The sequence below is a fragment of the Orbicella franksi genome, chromosome 10 (assembly GCF_964199315.1).
Source record: "Orbicella franksi chromosome 10, jaOrbFran1.1, whole genome shotgun sequence".
In the NCBI taxonomy this organism is placed as follows: domain Eukaryota; kingdom Metazoa; phylum Cnidaria; class Anthozoa; order Scleractinia; family Merulinidae; genus Orbicella; species Orbicella franksi.
In genome coordinates, this window is record NC_138154.1 from 15,546,012 (window position 1) to 15,561,111 (window position 15,100).

Below are 15,100 nucleotides of genomic sequence, written 5' to 3' on the forward strand. Positions count from 1 at the left end.
AAATAATTACACTCGATACAATTCTTAGCACATTTTTGAAAGATCATTTTTTTTTTTTTTTTGGATTGACACTTAACATCCATGTACTGCAAGTGTGTTAAGGCAATTTTGCAGTCCTATTTTTCGATCTTGGTAATATGACTAAATCGTCTGCATTTAAAAGTGAATTTAATTTTGCACCGTTTCGTAGGACAAAGGGATCAGATAGAGTCTTTTCAAACGAGAATGGTATGTTATTAACAAAGAGGTTGAACAGTAACGGGCTCAAAATACAACCTTGGCGTACCCCTCTTGCGTATGGAAAGGCCGTGTTTGATTTTGCCCAATTTTTATAGAAGATGTAGAGTTTGAATACAAGCTCTTTATTAAATTGAAAAAAAACAGCCACCAACATTAATTTGTAATAACTTAAATAAAAGTCCGTCATGCCAAACTGAGTCAAAACTTTTTTTCAAGTCTACAAAACAATTGCAGATTTCTCGTTGTGATGATGGACATCAGTTTATCTACTAGAGTTCTCAATGTAAGAACATGGTCTGCTGTTCGAGTTTTGGGAAGAAACCCAATCTGGAAATTGTGTAGAATACTGAGAGAATTGACATGCTCGAGCAGTCGCTGATTTAAAATAGACCAAAATAACTTTCTCAAACAGCTTGAGACAAATTTCTCGGTAGTTTGTTGGATCATTTGTTCCTCCTGATTTATATACTTGTGTAAGACCGCGACACCAAGTATTAGGCATTGTACCTGAAGCGAGAATTGAGTTGAAAAGTTTAAGATACGCTGGCATCATTTCTTGGAGACTGGCTTTGATCATTTTTTTATTTATTTTGTCCGAGAAGGACGATTTGTTATTTTGCAATCTCTTAGCGGCTATAACAATTTCATTTTCAATGATCAAATAGTCTAAAGAGGAAAACTGCTCTTTATGATGCTCGAGAAGTGTTAGATAATTCATTATCGACTGCTGAATAGGATTTAAAGGACATTTCGAGTGAAGTGAAGGAAAGTATGTTAACCAGTTATCCTGTGAGATTAATGGAATGTTGTCTTTATCTCTTCGCGTGTCATCCATACATTCCCAAAAGCGTTTTTTCGTCTTAGGCTTCTGAATTTTCCTCTAATTCAGTGATTTTTGAATTGTAGTAATCATTTTTTTTCCTTATTCAGTAGTTTTTTGTATTCTGTTAAAGCATCATGATATTGCTCTCGTAAGTTTACATTTAAAGGGTTTCTGTGTTTCCGGTTTGAACTTTTCCTTAGCTCGTTTTTTTAAAGCAACATTCTCTATCAAACCATGTTTTGCTCGATAACGGTTTCATTATTTTACGAATTTTTCTTATTCTTATCTTTAAGCATCTTTTAGCTCTTGAAATTTATATGTTTTCTACTTTTCCAAGCGAGGTGTTGACATCTTCATTAAGAATGTCATCCTCACTGTATTCTCGTATGAGTATAAAAAAAGTACTATAAATTGCATCCTGGTAACAAATTTATTACTTTATTAAATCCATTTTGAAATCACTGGTTATCCTTGCAGTCTGATTGCCTCTTAGTGGTGCGATCTATTCACGAATCGAACTTTTTTTTTGCTCCAAATCGCATCTTTTTCTCAGCCAATGAGAATGGGACAATAAAACAAAACAACCAATCAGATTTCAAGGTTAGTTTAAAGTAACCAATAAAATTTCAGGAAAATGAAAGACAAAAAGCCATTGTGTGGCGAATTTTGTAACTATTATTGCCACAACTTTGTTGTTATTGTTGTTTTATTCCCAAACAATTGGCGAATTGAATTAATTACAAATTCTGAATGACGATTATGAGCTCCATCAGGCTGAAGACCTACTTTAATGGAAGTTTCGAACTTTCAGTGTCCATTTTGACGAATATTTTAGTGATTTTTCTTCAACATCTGCTGAAGATCCGTATGATACCGAGTCCAGCAAAACATAAACAAACGAAAACCACACAACAACAAATTCATAGCCATCTCAAGAAGGTAGATGTCTCCAGGTCTCCGGTAGTTTCAAACGAAGCAACACAAGAGCTCAACTCTGTCGCTGTGAATAAACATTGTCAAAATACGCTCCGCTCCACAAAACAGTGAATAAACGAACGTCTTCCGAAGCCGCCATCTTGAAAATATCTTGAAACAAATTGCGCCGATAACAAAAAACAAACGGAGATGATAAAGAACTAGAATCCCTCATAATCATGCAGAATGCCGCTCAACAGTATTTAAAAGAAAAAAAAAACTCTCCACTGGGCATCGTACACTCGAGGGAGTTTCACACCACAAAACAAATCCATCGCAGAATTACATAGGATGCGCCTTGAAATTCCTTCTCCAAAGACAACGAAAAGTCTCAGCCTTAACCACAGAAGAAAGGAAGGCCTTCCATCATTGATTCAGGCGACGAGAATTGAATTTTTATGCATGAAGTAGACAGTTTTCGTTCTGACTATCAGAACTGCTTGTTTCTTTGTTATGCTCGAGTGAGTTTTCGTCACATGACATTGTTTTGCATACTAAATCAGACGTAAAGGCCGGTTCCGCTTTTTTCAGCAAACCGGCTATGGCTACTGGAACAATACAACAAAATCTAAAATTTAAGGCGATAAAATTGTGCGATTTCAAAATGGATCTAATAAAGTGGCATTTGAACTTCGTATCGTGCAATTTTGGTCTGAAGTCATACTTGTGATTTCAAATCGAACTCGTTCACTCCACGTGGTGACATTCCAGCAGCTAAAATCACAAGAATTAATGAACAGCTGATTGCCGGATTGCGCTGCGCGCTCGTTCGATTTTGTTTGAAATCACGCGTATGATTTCAAACCAAAATGCACTCCACTCAGTTCAATTACCATTATAAATAAATGATTTCATGAATCTTAAAAGGATATAAGTTCTCTAGGTGATTCTAAAGTATCTTTCTGTGTATCGTCTGCATTCTGTAATGGTTGATTTCATTCTCGGGTTGCGCTTGGCTGGTCTTGGTGTTGGTGGTGAATCCCCGAGAATGCTGATTGTCGTTGATGAGATTTCTGATGGTGTCCAGCAGATCCATTATGCAACACATGACGGTACCGTAGGGGCCTTTCGGGTGGAACAGGCCATAGTGGAGACTGTGATCTGATGTATCTCTTTTTTTTTTCTTTTTTTTTTCCCACGAATCGCAGCTATCAGATTTGAGGCAAATAAGCCAATATGTCGTTGCTTAATATGTTTCGTGCCGTGTAATAGATCAGTTTCTTCAGCAAAAAGATCATCATCTTTGACTTTTGTGCATTTGGTAAAATGGACAATCCGGCAATCAGCGGTTCATTAATTCTTGTGATCTTAGCTGCCGGGATGTCACCACGTGGAGTGAGTGTGGAGTAACTTGATTTGCTTTCAGGAAATTTTGTGGCTGCCTCCGTTATAAAAGAAGAAAGTTCAGAGATAAATTCGTCTGTTGGGATTGTCAATGTCAGATCGTTAGTGCTAGTGTGAATACGTCTTTATTGAGAATGGCCCTTGCTTTTGCGACTGTGGGGCATCTGAAGTTTTCAATGTTTGTGTTTGATGGGAAAATGTTCTTCGTGTTGAGGTATTTTCCATTTGAGTCCGATAAAAGTGCGGCATGCGTTGAATTGACTGAGTTCGTATTGGCTGGCGGTAAAGGTTTCTTGTCCACTGACAAACTATTCAGGCTATTTTCCTTGTTCTGAGGGCCAGGCTCCTGAAGCACCGAGAAACGGTTTTCTAAGGTTGGATTTACAAGAAGTTCTTCTTCATGTTCCTCTTCACTGGTATTTGTGAAGGAGTGGCATTTGGGTCAGGTTTCAAAGCGGGTTTGGCAGACAATGGTACCCGAACTAAGATTTCTCCATTCCAGAAAATCCGATACCCGACCGTTTAACGACGTCGACATTTCAGAGACAGCTCACTTTTTTGATGAATAACTAAGAACCACTCTTGTACACCGGCCATAAAACGCATCTAGTTCAGGCACTTTTGCAGACGATATATTGTCTTTTTAGGGCGGTTAAATCAATGCTTACTATTTTTGTAGGTCCAAGAAATTCCACACCAGTGGTTTGACGACGGTGAAATAATCGGCCCTGTCCTTCACATAACATGTTCGCCTGCCATTCAGCTTTTGGAGCCAGCAACAATTACTATTCCTACCTCGTTTCAAGCGGACAAGAATGTTTGTGCAGAACCCTGGTTTAAGAACGCACATGTCAGGTTGTTAATGAATTCGGATGAGGGAACATCGCATTGGACAGAGATTACAGACCAACTGCCAAGACCAGCAGATTTAAAGAATGGGGTGATTACATTTCAAGCGTCACACTTCACTAGGTAACTAGAAAGCGACCCGAAACGAACGAAAATTTGTTTTGTATGTTTGAGCATTGATAAAGAGATGTAATATGACATTTGCAGACACATGTGACCGTCCTTCGAATTTGGGTTTTAGCTATTTCCAGTTCTCATGACACAGTTTTTTGCGGCAGTGGGGAGGGGGTGGAAGGAGGGGGCACAGTTTGCGTAAGTAATTGTTTAAAATTCACTTCGCACTTAGTATTTCGAAAGAAAAATAATGCTTAAGCTTACCCCCGTCCCTTCCCTCCCCCTAAAATTGTATTACTGGGACTTGAAAATAGAAGATTAATGTGTTTTACCTATCATTTTCGATTCACAACTCATAAGTATTTTAACGAACTTGCCAGTTTAGTTACGACCATCCTTCAACTTTTTTCACGAAAGTTGATAGAGGAAAACAGGCCATTTTACAGTTGTGTGATTAGTTACCTGGCCTAAGTATGCAAGCGAGGCTGAGGGTGACCCGGCTTAAATACAGACCTCTCTGGATTTCTCATTTAGATACCAACTTGTAAGCATAAGAACAACTCGATTTATTAAACAAAAGTAGTGAAGACTCACTGAACAGATAAATGTAAAATGGTCTATTCAAAAATATTTTTTAAATTTGTAAAAAGCTACTTTACATTGTTCACATTGTTTGTTTTGGCAAATCACCTTCGAAGAGTTTGTCAAATCTAAAAAGAACTATTACACATCTTTAGAGGGAATGTCCACTGACCGCAAGCTTTCGGTGGCACATGATGAAAAATGAAAAATTCCTCATATTTCGCCCAGAGCTGGTACTCCTAGAAATGTGACTGGATTTTTTCCTAAAAGAAAAACCGCCTAAAATTTACGTGTCGTGAAAAACAAGCACAATATAAGTGACTCATACCTTCTCATAAACTTGGCTCTGTTTAATCCGCATCACACAAGACTCCAGTTTGAGCCTTCAAATTTCATGTGTAGGGGTTTTCAAAACACCTGCGGTAACGAATTTGTGAGTTTATGGCGGGATTAAAAAATATTTCAAGAAAAAAAATTTCTAAAAGTTCCGTTTAAAAAAAATTAAAAGTAAATCTCATTTATAGTGGTCATGCACTTAGCTATACAAGCCCTAAGCTAGCTTAGCTAGTCTACAAGCATGCCAGTGAAACAAAGGAAACAAATATTTCAAATAAACGTAACATAGTTGAAAATCCCAACCGGCAGGAGGCAGACCAGTTGGCTATTTACAAAGCGTGACTGAGAATTTGAACTCGGGACTTCAGAGAAACAAATGCCGCTAGAAGCAGGGTGGAGGCCTTGAACCCGGAACCTCCGCATTGCAACACCAGCGCCCTAAACCACTCGGCCACTCGGCCTCTCGGCTACTCGGCCACTCGGCCACTCGGCCACTCGGCCACTCGGCCGCGCTGCCTCCTCCATGGGACGAAATATTTTTCATCACGTACCATACATTTTTGATTTGGCTCGTTCTTAGTGGACAATCCTTTAATAAGATTATTAGAGCCCCAAATAGCTTTTGCAAAGCCGAAAGCACAATCCAAAAAAAATATTTTGGAGATTGGTCAAACAAAAGTTATGTAGTGCTTGCGCAAGCAGTCATATATATATCACCGAAATAGTCTATTATCTTCAAAGATTCTAGAAAGGATTCTTCGGAGCCGTCTAAAATAAGGGTCGTGTCGTCTGCATATTGGCCAAGTTTAATTTCTTTGTCCTTTACAATTACGCCACGAATTCCTTTTTTTTGGCGAATTGTATTGGCGAGTACTTCTACAGAGAGAATGAATAGATACGGTGACAGAGGGCAACCTTGCCTGACTCCCCGGTTGAGCTCAAAGAAATTACTTGCCCATCCATTGTTTAAAACACAGCTTTCGCTATTGCAGTAAAATACTTTTAACCAGTTCAGCAATGATGGGCCGAAACCAAAAAAGTAATGGAAGGTTTTACGAATAAAGGGCCATTCTAGGGTATCAAAGGCTTTTTCAAAATCAAGAAAAAGGAGCAGTCCCGGCATATTGTTTGCTTTTGAAAATTTGATGACGCTGTCTATTAAACGAATGTTTTCTCCGATAAGTCTGTCTCTTATGAAGCCGGTTTGATCGTTAGAAACAAGTTTTGGCAGGAAAGTTTTGATGCGGCTTGCAATAGCTTTTGTTGCAATTTTGTAATCGCAATTCAAAAGTGTTAAAGGTCGCCAGTTCTTTATTGAATTAATGTTAGCATCCTTTTTTGGTATGAGCTTAATCATGCCCCTCCTTTGTGATATTGAGAGCTTTCCAATTTCGTAGGAATAATTAAAAGAGTGTATCAAAATTTCCGCCACGTCATTCCAAAACACTTTGTAGAATTCGCAGGGGAGACCATCGGTTACTGGGGATTTATCTGTCACCATACTTTTCAGCGCTTTTAAACATTCATTCTTCCTTAATTCACCCTCACAGAGAGATTGTTCATCGTTATTTAAAACCTTTTTGTTTTCTTGCTGTGGAAAGAAGAAAGCCCCTTCTTAGCTGTCAGTAGCTACTTTAGAACTGTGAAGATTTTGGTAAAACGATTCACATTCTTTTAAGATCTCTTTGTCTGTACAAATGAGGTCGTTGTCATTGACTTTGAGCTGGGTTATTGTTCCTTGTTTACAATGTCTCTTTCCAGATTGAGAAAGTATTTGGTATTTTTCTCACCTTCATTGTATCATTGAGATTTAGATCTTAAAATTGCTCCTTTTGTCCTGTATTCTATTATTGCCGCCAGTTCGCGTTTCTTTGTTTCAAGGTCCGACCACACTTGTTCTCGTCGAGTTTCGTCGCCATTAAATTCAGGAAGACGTTTTCCAAGAGTTGCGATTGGTTGTTCTATTTCCTCCTCTTTTCTTGCTAGTTTCTTTTTCATAGAAGTTCCATATTTCAAGGACTCCTCTCTCACTTTCAATTTAACCATTTCCCATAGTAAATTAGGGTTAACAGTATCATCTTGCGCGTATTCAACCTTGGTTTGTTTTATGATTGATTTTATCCGATTAACATACTCAATGTCATTTAAAAAAGAGATGTTAAGTTTCCAAAAGCCCCGCCCTCTATTGTTAGAATGCAGCGAGATTTGTAATGTAATCATGGAATGATCCGTTTTGTATCCTGGTAATATGTCCGCACTGATGGTGTTACAAAATGTAGTGTGACTTGGAGCGTAAATATTTGCTAAGGTTATGTGTTTTCCATTTGTAATCAGGTCACATATTATGAACAGTCCCTTGGGATCGGTGTAAGCTTTCGAGAGCTGAAAACTGAAATTATTGTTTAAAAGTATGGCTACACCTGCTTTGTTACTAGAACAACAGCTGAATAATGCCTGGTAACCCCATTCAGCTCTCCAATCATGTATATTGTCTTCCGTACAATGGGCTTCTTGGATAAAATATACCGAAATTTTTTTACATTTGAGCCAGTTGAAAATTTCACGTCTCTTAAACTTGTCTCCTAGTCCCCAAGTATTAATCGATCCTATTCTGAGATCCATTTTTCTCATATATTTTGTTAAAAATAATTTGATCGAAGGCGCTCAAGTGCATTGCTGAAATAAACCTTGAAAGTGTAAGCTGGCAAAATAAATCAAAAATACGAATATTTACATATCTACACATAAACACACTTAAAATCAATAATATTAGAAGACTGCTGATGGAATACGGTTGCATTCGATACCTTGTTCGTATTTTTCATTTTAGAGCCGCCTAATATTAGTTCTAGATGTAGCGGAGGCCGAATCTATCAGGCTTAATAATAATAACAAATAAATAGAAACTATGTATGGACAAATTATGCTTACAGTTCAAGTTCTTTACCTAAAGGCCAAAATTTACCTCGGACGAACAGCTTGTCGGGCTGTGCCTTGCTAAATGAAGCCGGGATGTTGTTTCTTCTGGCCTTCTTAAAGGTATCCATTTGTGCTCTCCGCTGCTCCACGATCTCAAAAGGTAGATCTGGATACATCTTAAAATTGGTTTCTCGCAATCCGGGACCTAAAGCGAGCATGCTTTGGCAGTCCTTGAATCTCAGAAATCTTGCTAGAATAGGCCGCGGTTTCCCTTCTTTCCTCTTACCAAGGCGGTGGACTCGTTGGATTTCTACCGAGGCAGCATCAACATAGCCAAGATCCCTTTCGAGGAAAGAACGTAGCACCAATTCCGTATCTTCTCTGCTCGCGTCGTCCTCTGGAATGTTTTCGAATTTCAAATTTTCACGCCTAGAGTAGGCTTCAAGATACAGGTGTTAGTCTTCTACTTCTTTAATTCTGGCTTCAAGCTTAAGGTTCTCCTCCTCCAGGCTTTTTAACTTCGTGTTGGTATCATCTTGCATTTGTTTTAGACTCTGCGAAGCTTCTTGGCGATCTGCTTCGATTGAATTTAAGCTCTCTTTAATGTCATCAACATCGCGTCTTGTGGTGGCGTGACAGCTCTCTAAATTTTGCACACGTCCTTCAAGTTTCAAAAGAGTCGCTTGAAAATCTTTCATTGATTTTTCAATACTGTCCAGTTTGTCTAGCTTCTTTAAAATGTTTTGAAGTGTGTCGCTAAACTCTTCAGTCATATTCAAGGCCGGTAAACTTACGTCTTCTTCTGTGTCTAGCTCGCTTACTTCATGGACACGAACAGCGTGCTCGCCGCTTTTCAATTTTTGCTTTCTGGAGAAGCGTTCGATATCGAAGATTCGTCTGACGAAGACACTGTAGTTTTCCGTTTGTTCAGTGTTTCTTCAAGAGTTTCGGCCATTAAAATCCGCAGAGCAATTGAGTTTAAGGCGAGCGGCTTAAGAAAACACGTCTCACTCCGCCATTGCTCCCCAGTCCTTTTTCAATTAATTTGTAATTAAGGTTGGTTTAATAAGTGAAGATGGAAATTTGGCGATAGTAAGACGGAGCAAAGTGAACTTTTATAGTGGGTAAAGATTTTGGAGCTGCTTAGTATGCGAAGTTGCCGTTAAAAACCACTAAGGACCTAGTTGTTCAAAAGGCAGATAGCACTATGTACTTAGACAAATCGTCTTCCAATGCGTTGCCAAGAAAAAAAAAACACTGTCCACTAGATAGTGTAACGTGCGGTGGATAGCGTTCTGCGCCCTTTGAAAATTGGAGCCTGATCACGAAAAATAGCCAGTGGAGAAGAGGACTACATTTTGCTGCACCCAGATTAGAAAGTGACTGTTTAAGTAACAAGTAGGGACGAAAATTTCACTATAGCTAAATACATACTAAATACATACAAGAACTGGAAAAACCATAATCGATGGTTGATCTGTTTATTGTAAAGAGGCAGAAAACAGAAAAAGATGGCATGTCGCCACCTACGATATCCAAGAAATGTTGTGAAGGACCCTTGATTATTTATTCCCCGAGTAGTGCCTCTAAATGAACTTGGTATATTCGTCAGTACCCTGCCAGAAATTAAGCAATTGTTCCAGAAACCAAATCCCCTTTTAATTTAATGAATTCAGTAAGGGGTAAGGCGAAGTTATAATGCCTAATATAATATCTTGAATGCTGAAAACTCTAGATTTTTGTTAGCATAAAAAAATATTTTTAAAAATGTGTCCAAAATACATTCGAGAAAGAGCAATGAAAAAAAGGTGGCCTAATGTTTCTGATTCATTGTCACAAAAGGTAGATTTGTGGTGCTCACTATAACCAATTTTAAATAATTTTTTGTTTGTATGCAGAATCGAATTCAAAATTTTACATTGAAAGGCTTTCGCAAAAGGTTCATAAGCAACGTTATGGGGAAAAGCGAAGGCAAGTTTCAACTCCTCTTCAGTTAAATTAAAATTTTGTCTTAGTTTCTTAGCATTGTTTGGTAGCTGAGCTTTCCTACTTGCTGTCAATGAATAGAAGTTTTTTGATTTCTTTTTTGAAATATCAAAAATAACATTGTTACACTTAAAATAGGGAAGGCGCCTATCGAGCCTATGCTGGGCTGTTTTTAAGTTGGACGGTATAGAGTGTCTCAGACCAGTCCATGTGCAGTGCAGATTCCGGAGTTGTAATAAGTTTTCTAAAAAACAGGTTTTCCATTAATTCTAAAGTCTCTATTATTCTAAAATTTGCTTGTATTCTAAAATTTTTTTCGTTCTCCTCCGCCATTTTGGATAGACAAATGGCGACGCAAGTGGCGGCTATTTCGGAAAACGTCTAACACTAGCTGACTGCTGGCACCAGAACCAATTACTTTTTTGCGATTTGCAAAATATTTTTCTGGATTTGACGACGATTCCTGAATACTTCCAGATACTTTTAGATACTCTACTGCTTTCGGATTTGTGAAAAGGCAGTAGTGGACACAATAATTGAATCAAGATTTTTAATGTTATTTTTTTTAGATTTTACACACCCTTCAACGATTATTTACCAAAAATATGTGGTTTAATTTTTTTTTCGGGGAGGGGGGGGGGGGTGGGGGTTTGAAACTATTTTGGAATTCTCCAGATCGGCTTCCGTGAATTTGACTTTTAGCTATTTCAAGTTCCCATGAAACAGTTCGTTTTGTGGCTCAGTTTAGAGTAAATTGGCTTGAATGCTTTTCGGAGGTCGGTATATTACCGACAGCATTTCAAACAATAGTTTATGCTAAACCAAGAATTCCAGAGTTGATTTTACCTCAAATTAACAGTGCATGCAACAAAAATGGGCTAGTCTATCACTAAAATACAAGAAAACAAATAGTTGATAAAAGTATAATTGTAGTGTCGAAAAGTCCTCACTCTTTTCAATTTGCATTCAGTCGAGCTTATAACTGAATAGATCGAAGTTGAACTTTTTTTTCTGTACTTGCCGTTAATGGGCGCGAGTTTACTACTAGTTGGAGTAAGAAAATTGCTTAATTATCAATTTAGTGTAAGTACCTTCATCTTTGGGTACATAGTGCATTGAAAGGTCATGTGTAGCATATTTGTTCAAAGCAAACAGATGTTGGCTGATGAACACAATTGTAATCATGTCTTTGCAGGTTTTGGCCAATTATATGGTTCAAAGAGGTATTTAGATCAATTTTGCAGGATCCTGCTAATAGTCTCAGTGAAAACGTGCCCCTGGAGGAGCGTGCTGATTGTCTCACTGAAAACGTGCCGCTGGAGGATCGTGCTGATCGTCTCACTGAACACGTGCCCCAGGAGGCTGGTTTCCTTGCATGTTTGGGCAGTAGTGGTGAAAATTCACCTGGAGAGCCTCTATTAAAATATTGTTGTTATCCAAGTGCTCTGGGGGAACGAGTCAGAAAAATCATATGCTCTGAATTTAAAGCCTTCCGTTATGATTACGGAGACTCCTTGGAACCGCTGTGTCCTGGTGACATGATAACTGTCGCTTTACGGAGGGGTCTTGTGCCAAGTAACGACACATCAGAGAGCAAGTTACTACTCAGGTAAGACTACCAGGGTCCTGAATGAAAAGTGTTATGACTGTAACATTTCCATGAATACTACCGGTATTAACTCGCAATTGACGAAAACCAAGAGAGGATAAAGGCTAAGGGAGTTAATCCGTGTAGGCCTGATTCCCGAGATCATACCTTTGAAGTTATTTTTACCAGGTTCATCACGCGAATGTTTTCCTGGAGGATGAAAATGCGAATAAAGCAGCTTGGACTGTCCACGTGAGTAGATCCACGTGGAATTTTCGAAAGAGGTAAAAGTAAAAATCTTTATTAATCCTGAAAAAACACCGATCAGCTGAACCCTAAGGGAGCAGCTGGTATAAACTGGTGATCAGCAATGCAAAATATATTCATCTAAAAATACATCCACACAATCATATCAAAATATGCTAAAATTGCAGTCAAAGATAGATATCAGCAGTATACATTCGAAGTTTTGTTTGACACCGACTCTACGTTTTGTAAAAGTAACTATAAAAGTTGTTTACGCTCTAATTCACTACGTTCAAACGAACGTAAATTATTTACCACTTAAATATCCACAAAACAGGCACAACGAAGCATGGGTGGATCGCATGCGGACCCTAACTCTTTTATTACTTTTTTTTAAAGATACATTTCAATAGAATAATATTATGGACCATCAGCTAAATTCCTAGATATTTTGTTACTCGTAATCGTCTACGCTGTGGTTCTAATACGCACATGTCCTTAGCCTCGTCACCATTCCAGCGTCCGTGAAGCTTTAGCAACCTCTCAGAAACGTAATGCGAGAGGTCCTTACTAACAACAGAGGTTATCCCACCAGAACGTAAACTATGGAGACCGTAATCTTTGGGATCATAGCCTACATCCTTTAAAGCGTCCTTGAATATCTCCTTACAACGGCTATAAGATAATCTGCGATTTCTAAGGGTATAACGTAACTTCTTCTTCGTTAATGGCCTGAACAGGGGTTACTGACTAGATAGGTCAATATTGGCTTCTTGGATATACCTACGCAATACCGCAACATGACAATAATTACTCTCTAACTTAGGGATATACACATAGTTCCTCTCCATACACACATTGTTTTACCCTTTGGTACAAATACTTTAACAAATTTCTCGTGAAAGAATATGTGGTTGGGCTGAATGTTAGCTTGTTCATTAAAACGAAAAAATCCAGCAAGGAGTAAGGAATTTACTGCCGCAATACATAAATCTTTCAACGATGCGCCTTCATCACCAAATCTGTCGATAATACTTTCAACAACGTCAGCATCAACTGGCTTCTCGCTAACTGGAAGGCTCTTTGTTCTCTCGGCACACTCAATCATGCTTCTGCAGCAGGCGTTGTCCAGAGGATTAGGGCCGTCATCAGGCGTGAAAGAATGTAGCCATTTAAGCTTAGGGGGACCTAAGCTGTTGATCTAAGGTAAATAAGTAAAGCGTGACCACCGAGTAGAAAAAGGTATCTGAACAGAAATCTGTCTACTCCTACACCACACAAAAAACTTTTTAATTTCGTTGACGTACTTTTTCGCGTAGAATTAGCCTTGGAGTTAAGGAAGAAACTAAATAGGCAGTCAATTTTTCATGGGTCTGTCCTGTTATTGACAATGTTATGACGAAATTCATGATCAAAACCGGACGGACGCATGAAAAACTGACGTCAATTTGTTAAACTTAGGACAAATTAACCTGACATTAGCCCGCGATCCAACCGACTTGGTCAGCGGTCAATTAAAAAGACATGAACTCGATGAGCTCCAAACTTGAGCCGGCGATATGGTCACGTGATAGTGGTCAGCGAATACCTTGTTTTGACAGGTGTCAGTTGACCATAAAATGCAGGTCCAATATCAAAGAAGTACGCTCTAAAACAAGGCTGCATGTTGCTGTCAATCTTTTAGAAGTATGGCCGCCATCTTGCACGACTCCGCCGTCGTCGTCATCGCCGCGTCGTGCGTACGCGCCCACAAAAAGTACCGCTAGCCATGATAACCATGAGAAAATCAATGCATAGGTTTCCATTACTTTCCTATATGTGCATGGTGCTCCGCTTGGCGGCCCTGTGGGCCGCCGGAGCTCCTCTATAAAGTTTATAAGAAAGGAAAGGAAAGGAAAATAAAACTTGAGTCAAGCGACCTAACAAATAAACACCCAAAATATATTCCAAAGGAAAAACTAAACCCTATAACATCGTAATGTAACTGCACTGGGGCATCAATTAGCCACGCTTAAAAATCTTAACTCAAAAACAAATGCCCGACGCTCGCAAGGATAGACAAATCAGACAAAACACGGAGGCCCTAGAGAAGGCATGCGCCGCAAAAGAGGCAACATTTATAACGCCAGACTAATAGCGTCAAGAGAAAGGCTAGCAAAAGTTTACACATTTTCGACCACATAGCCTTACACACAGTGGGTCCAAAGTCAGCTCGTAAACATAAAACGGACGGACACAGCTGCCCTACATAAAGTTTCGTGCAATGTGTGAGGGAGCTTTCAAATAAACGAAGCGCGCAAGAATTTCTTTCCAAAAACTCCAGTCTAAGGGCGACGACGTTGCCTGTAAAATTTACAGAGTACAGGAACGAATTCAAATTTCTTCCTAAAGTGAGATCCTCAGTTCCATTCTGTTGGAAACAGCCTTTCATAAACTGCTTGCATTTACTTGTAAGTAGAGGCCAGAAACTGGACGAAGGCCAAAGTAGTACAACGATGGTAGCCCTCGCCTTCTGGAGACTCAGATAATGGAGGGCGCGAGCAACAAGAGGTACCGGAGGAACCACTGAACAATTCTCAGACTTACGATTTTGAAAAAAAAAGTTCACCCCTGATGTCGCCGGTTCCAAAAACGGGAAAAGAATCTTGGTAGTTTCGCTGTATAAAAATTAGCAAAACAGTCAACTGTGTGCGGACCCCATAACTCTTCTAAACGGAGAAAAAAATCCGGAGTAATCTGCCAATCATCAAAGTCAATAAGGCGACTGATATAATCTGCTCTCTCATATTCCCTTCGCGGGATCCACTGGACCTCCAAACGAATATTATACTCAGCGCAAAACTGGAAAATTTTGACAGCTAGTCTGTGCAGATCTAACTTCATGCTTCCCACTTCGACCATTTTCGCAGCCGACTGACAATCCGTAAACCACTTGACGAGGGAACCCGCCAGAACTGGGGTGATCGATTCGGAAGATAAATCAATGGCGGCAAGCTCTCTCCAAGTAGGACTTTTGGAGCATTCGGATGGTTCTCAAAGTCTATGACAGATATGCTCCTAGTTAAGGGTGATAACTGAACCACGTCCAGTAGCACTTG

General features: G+C 39.2%; 1 protein-coding gene and 1 pseudogene across 2 annotated transcripts in view; both read left to right on the plus strand.

Annotated features, from left to right (window-relative positions):
* LOC145500321 (uncharacterized) overlaps positions 1–15,100 on the plus strand; it is a 246,823-nt gene that overhangs the window by 203,830 nt on the left and 27,893 nt on the right. The window contains exons 16-17 of the mRNA XM_081479823.1: positions 4,062–4,354; positions 11,364–11,777. Coding sequence (XP_081335949.1) covers positions 4,062–4,354; positions 11,364–11,777 — 707 coding nt within the window. The remainder of the gene's footprint in view (positions 1–4,061; positions 4,355–11,363; positions 11,778–15,100) is intronic.
* Positions 1–15,100, plus strand: part of LOC145500340 (uncharacterized) — a 140,979-nt pseudogene that overhangs the window by 34,365 nt on the left and 91,514 nt on the right. The window lies entirely within an intron of this gene.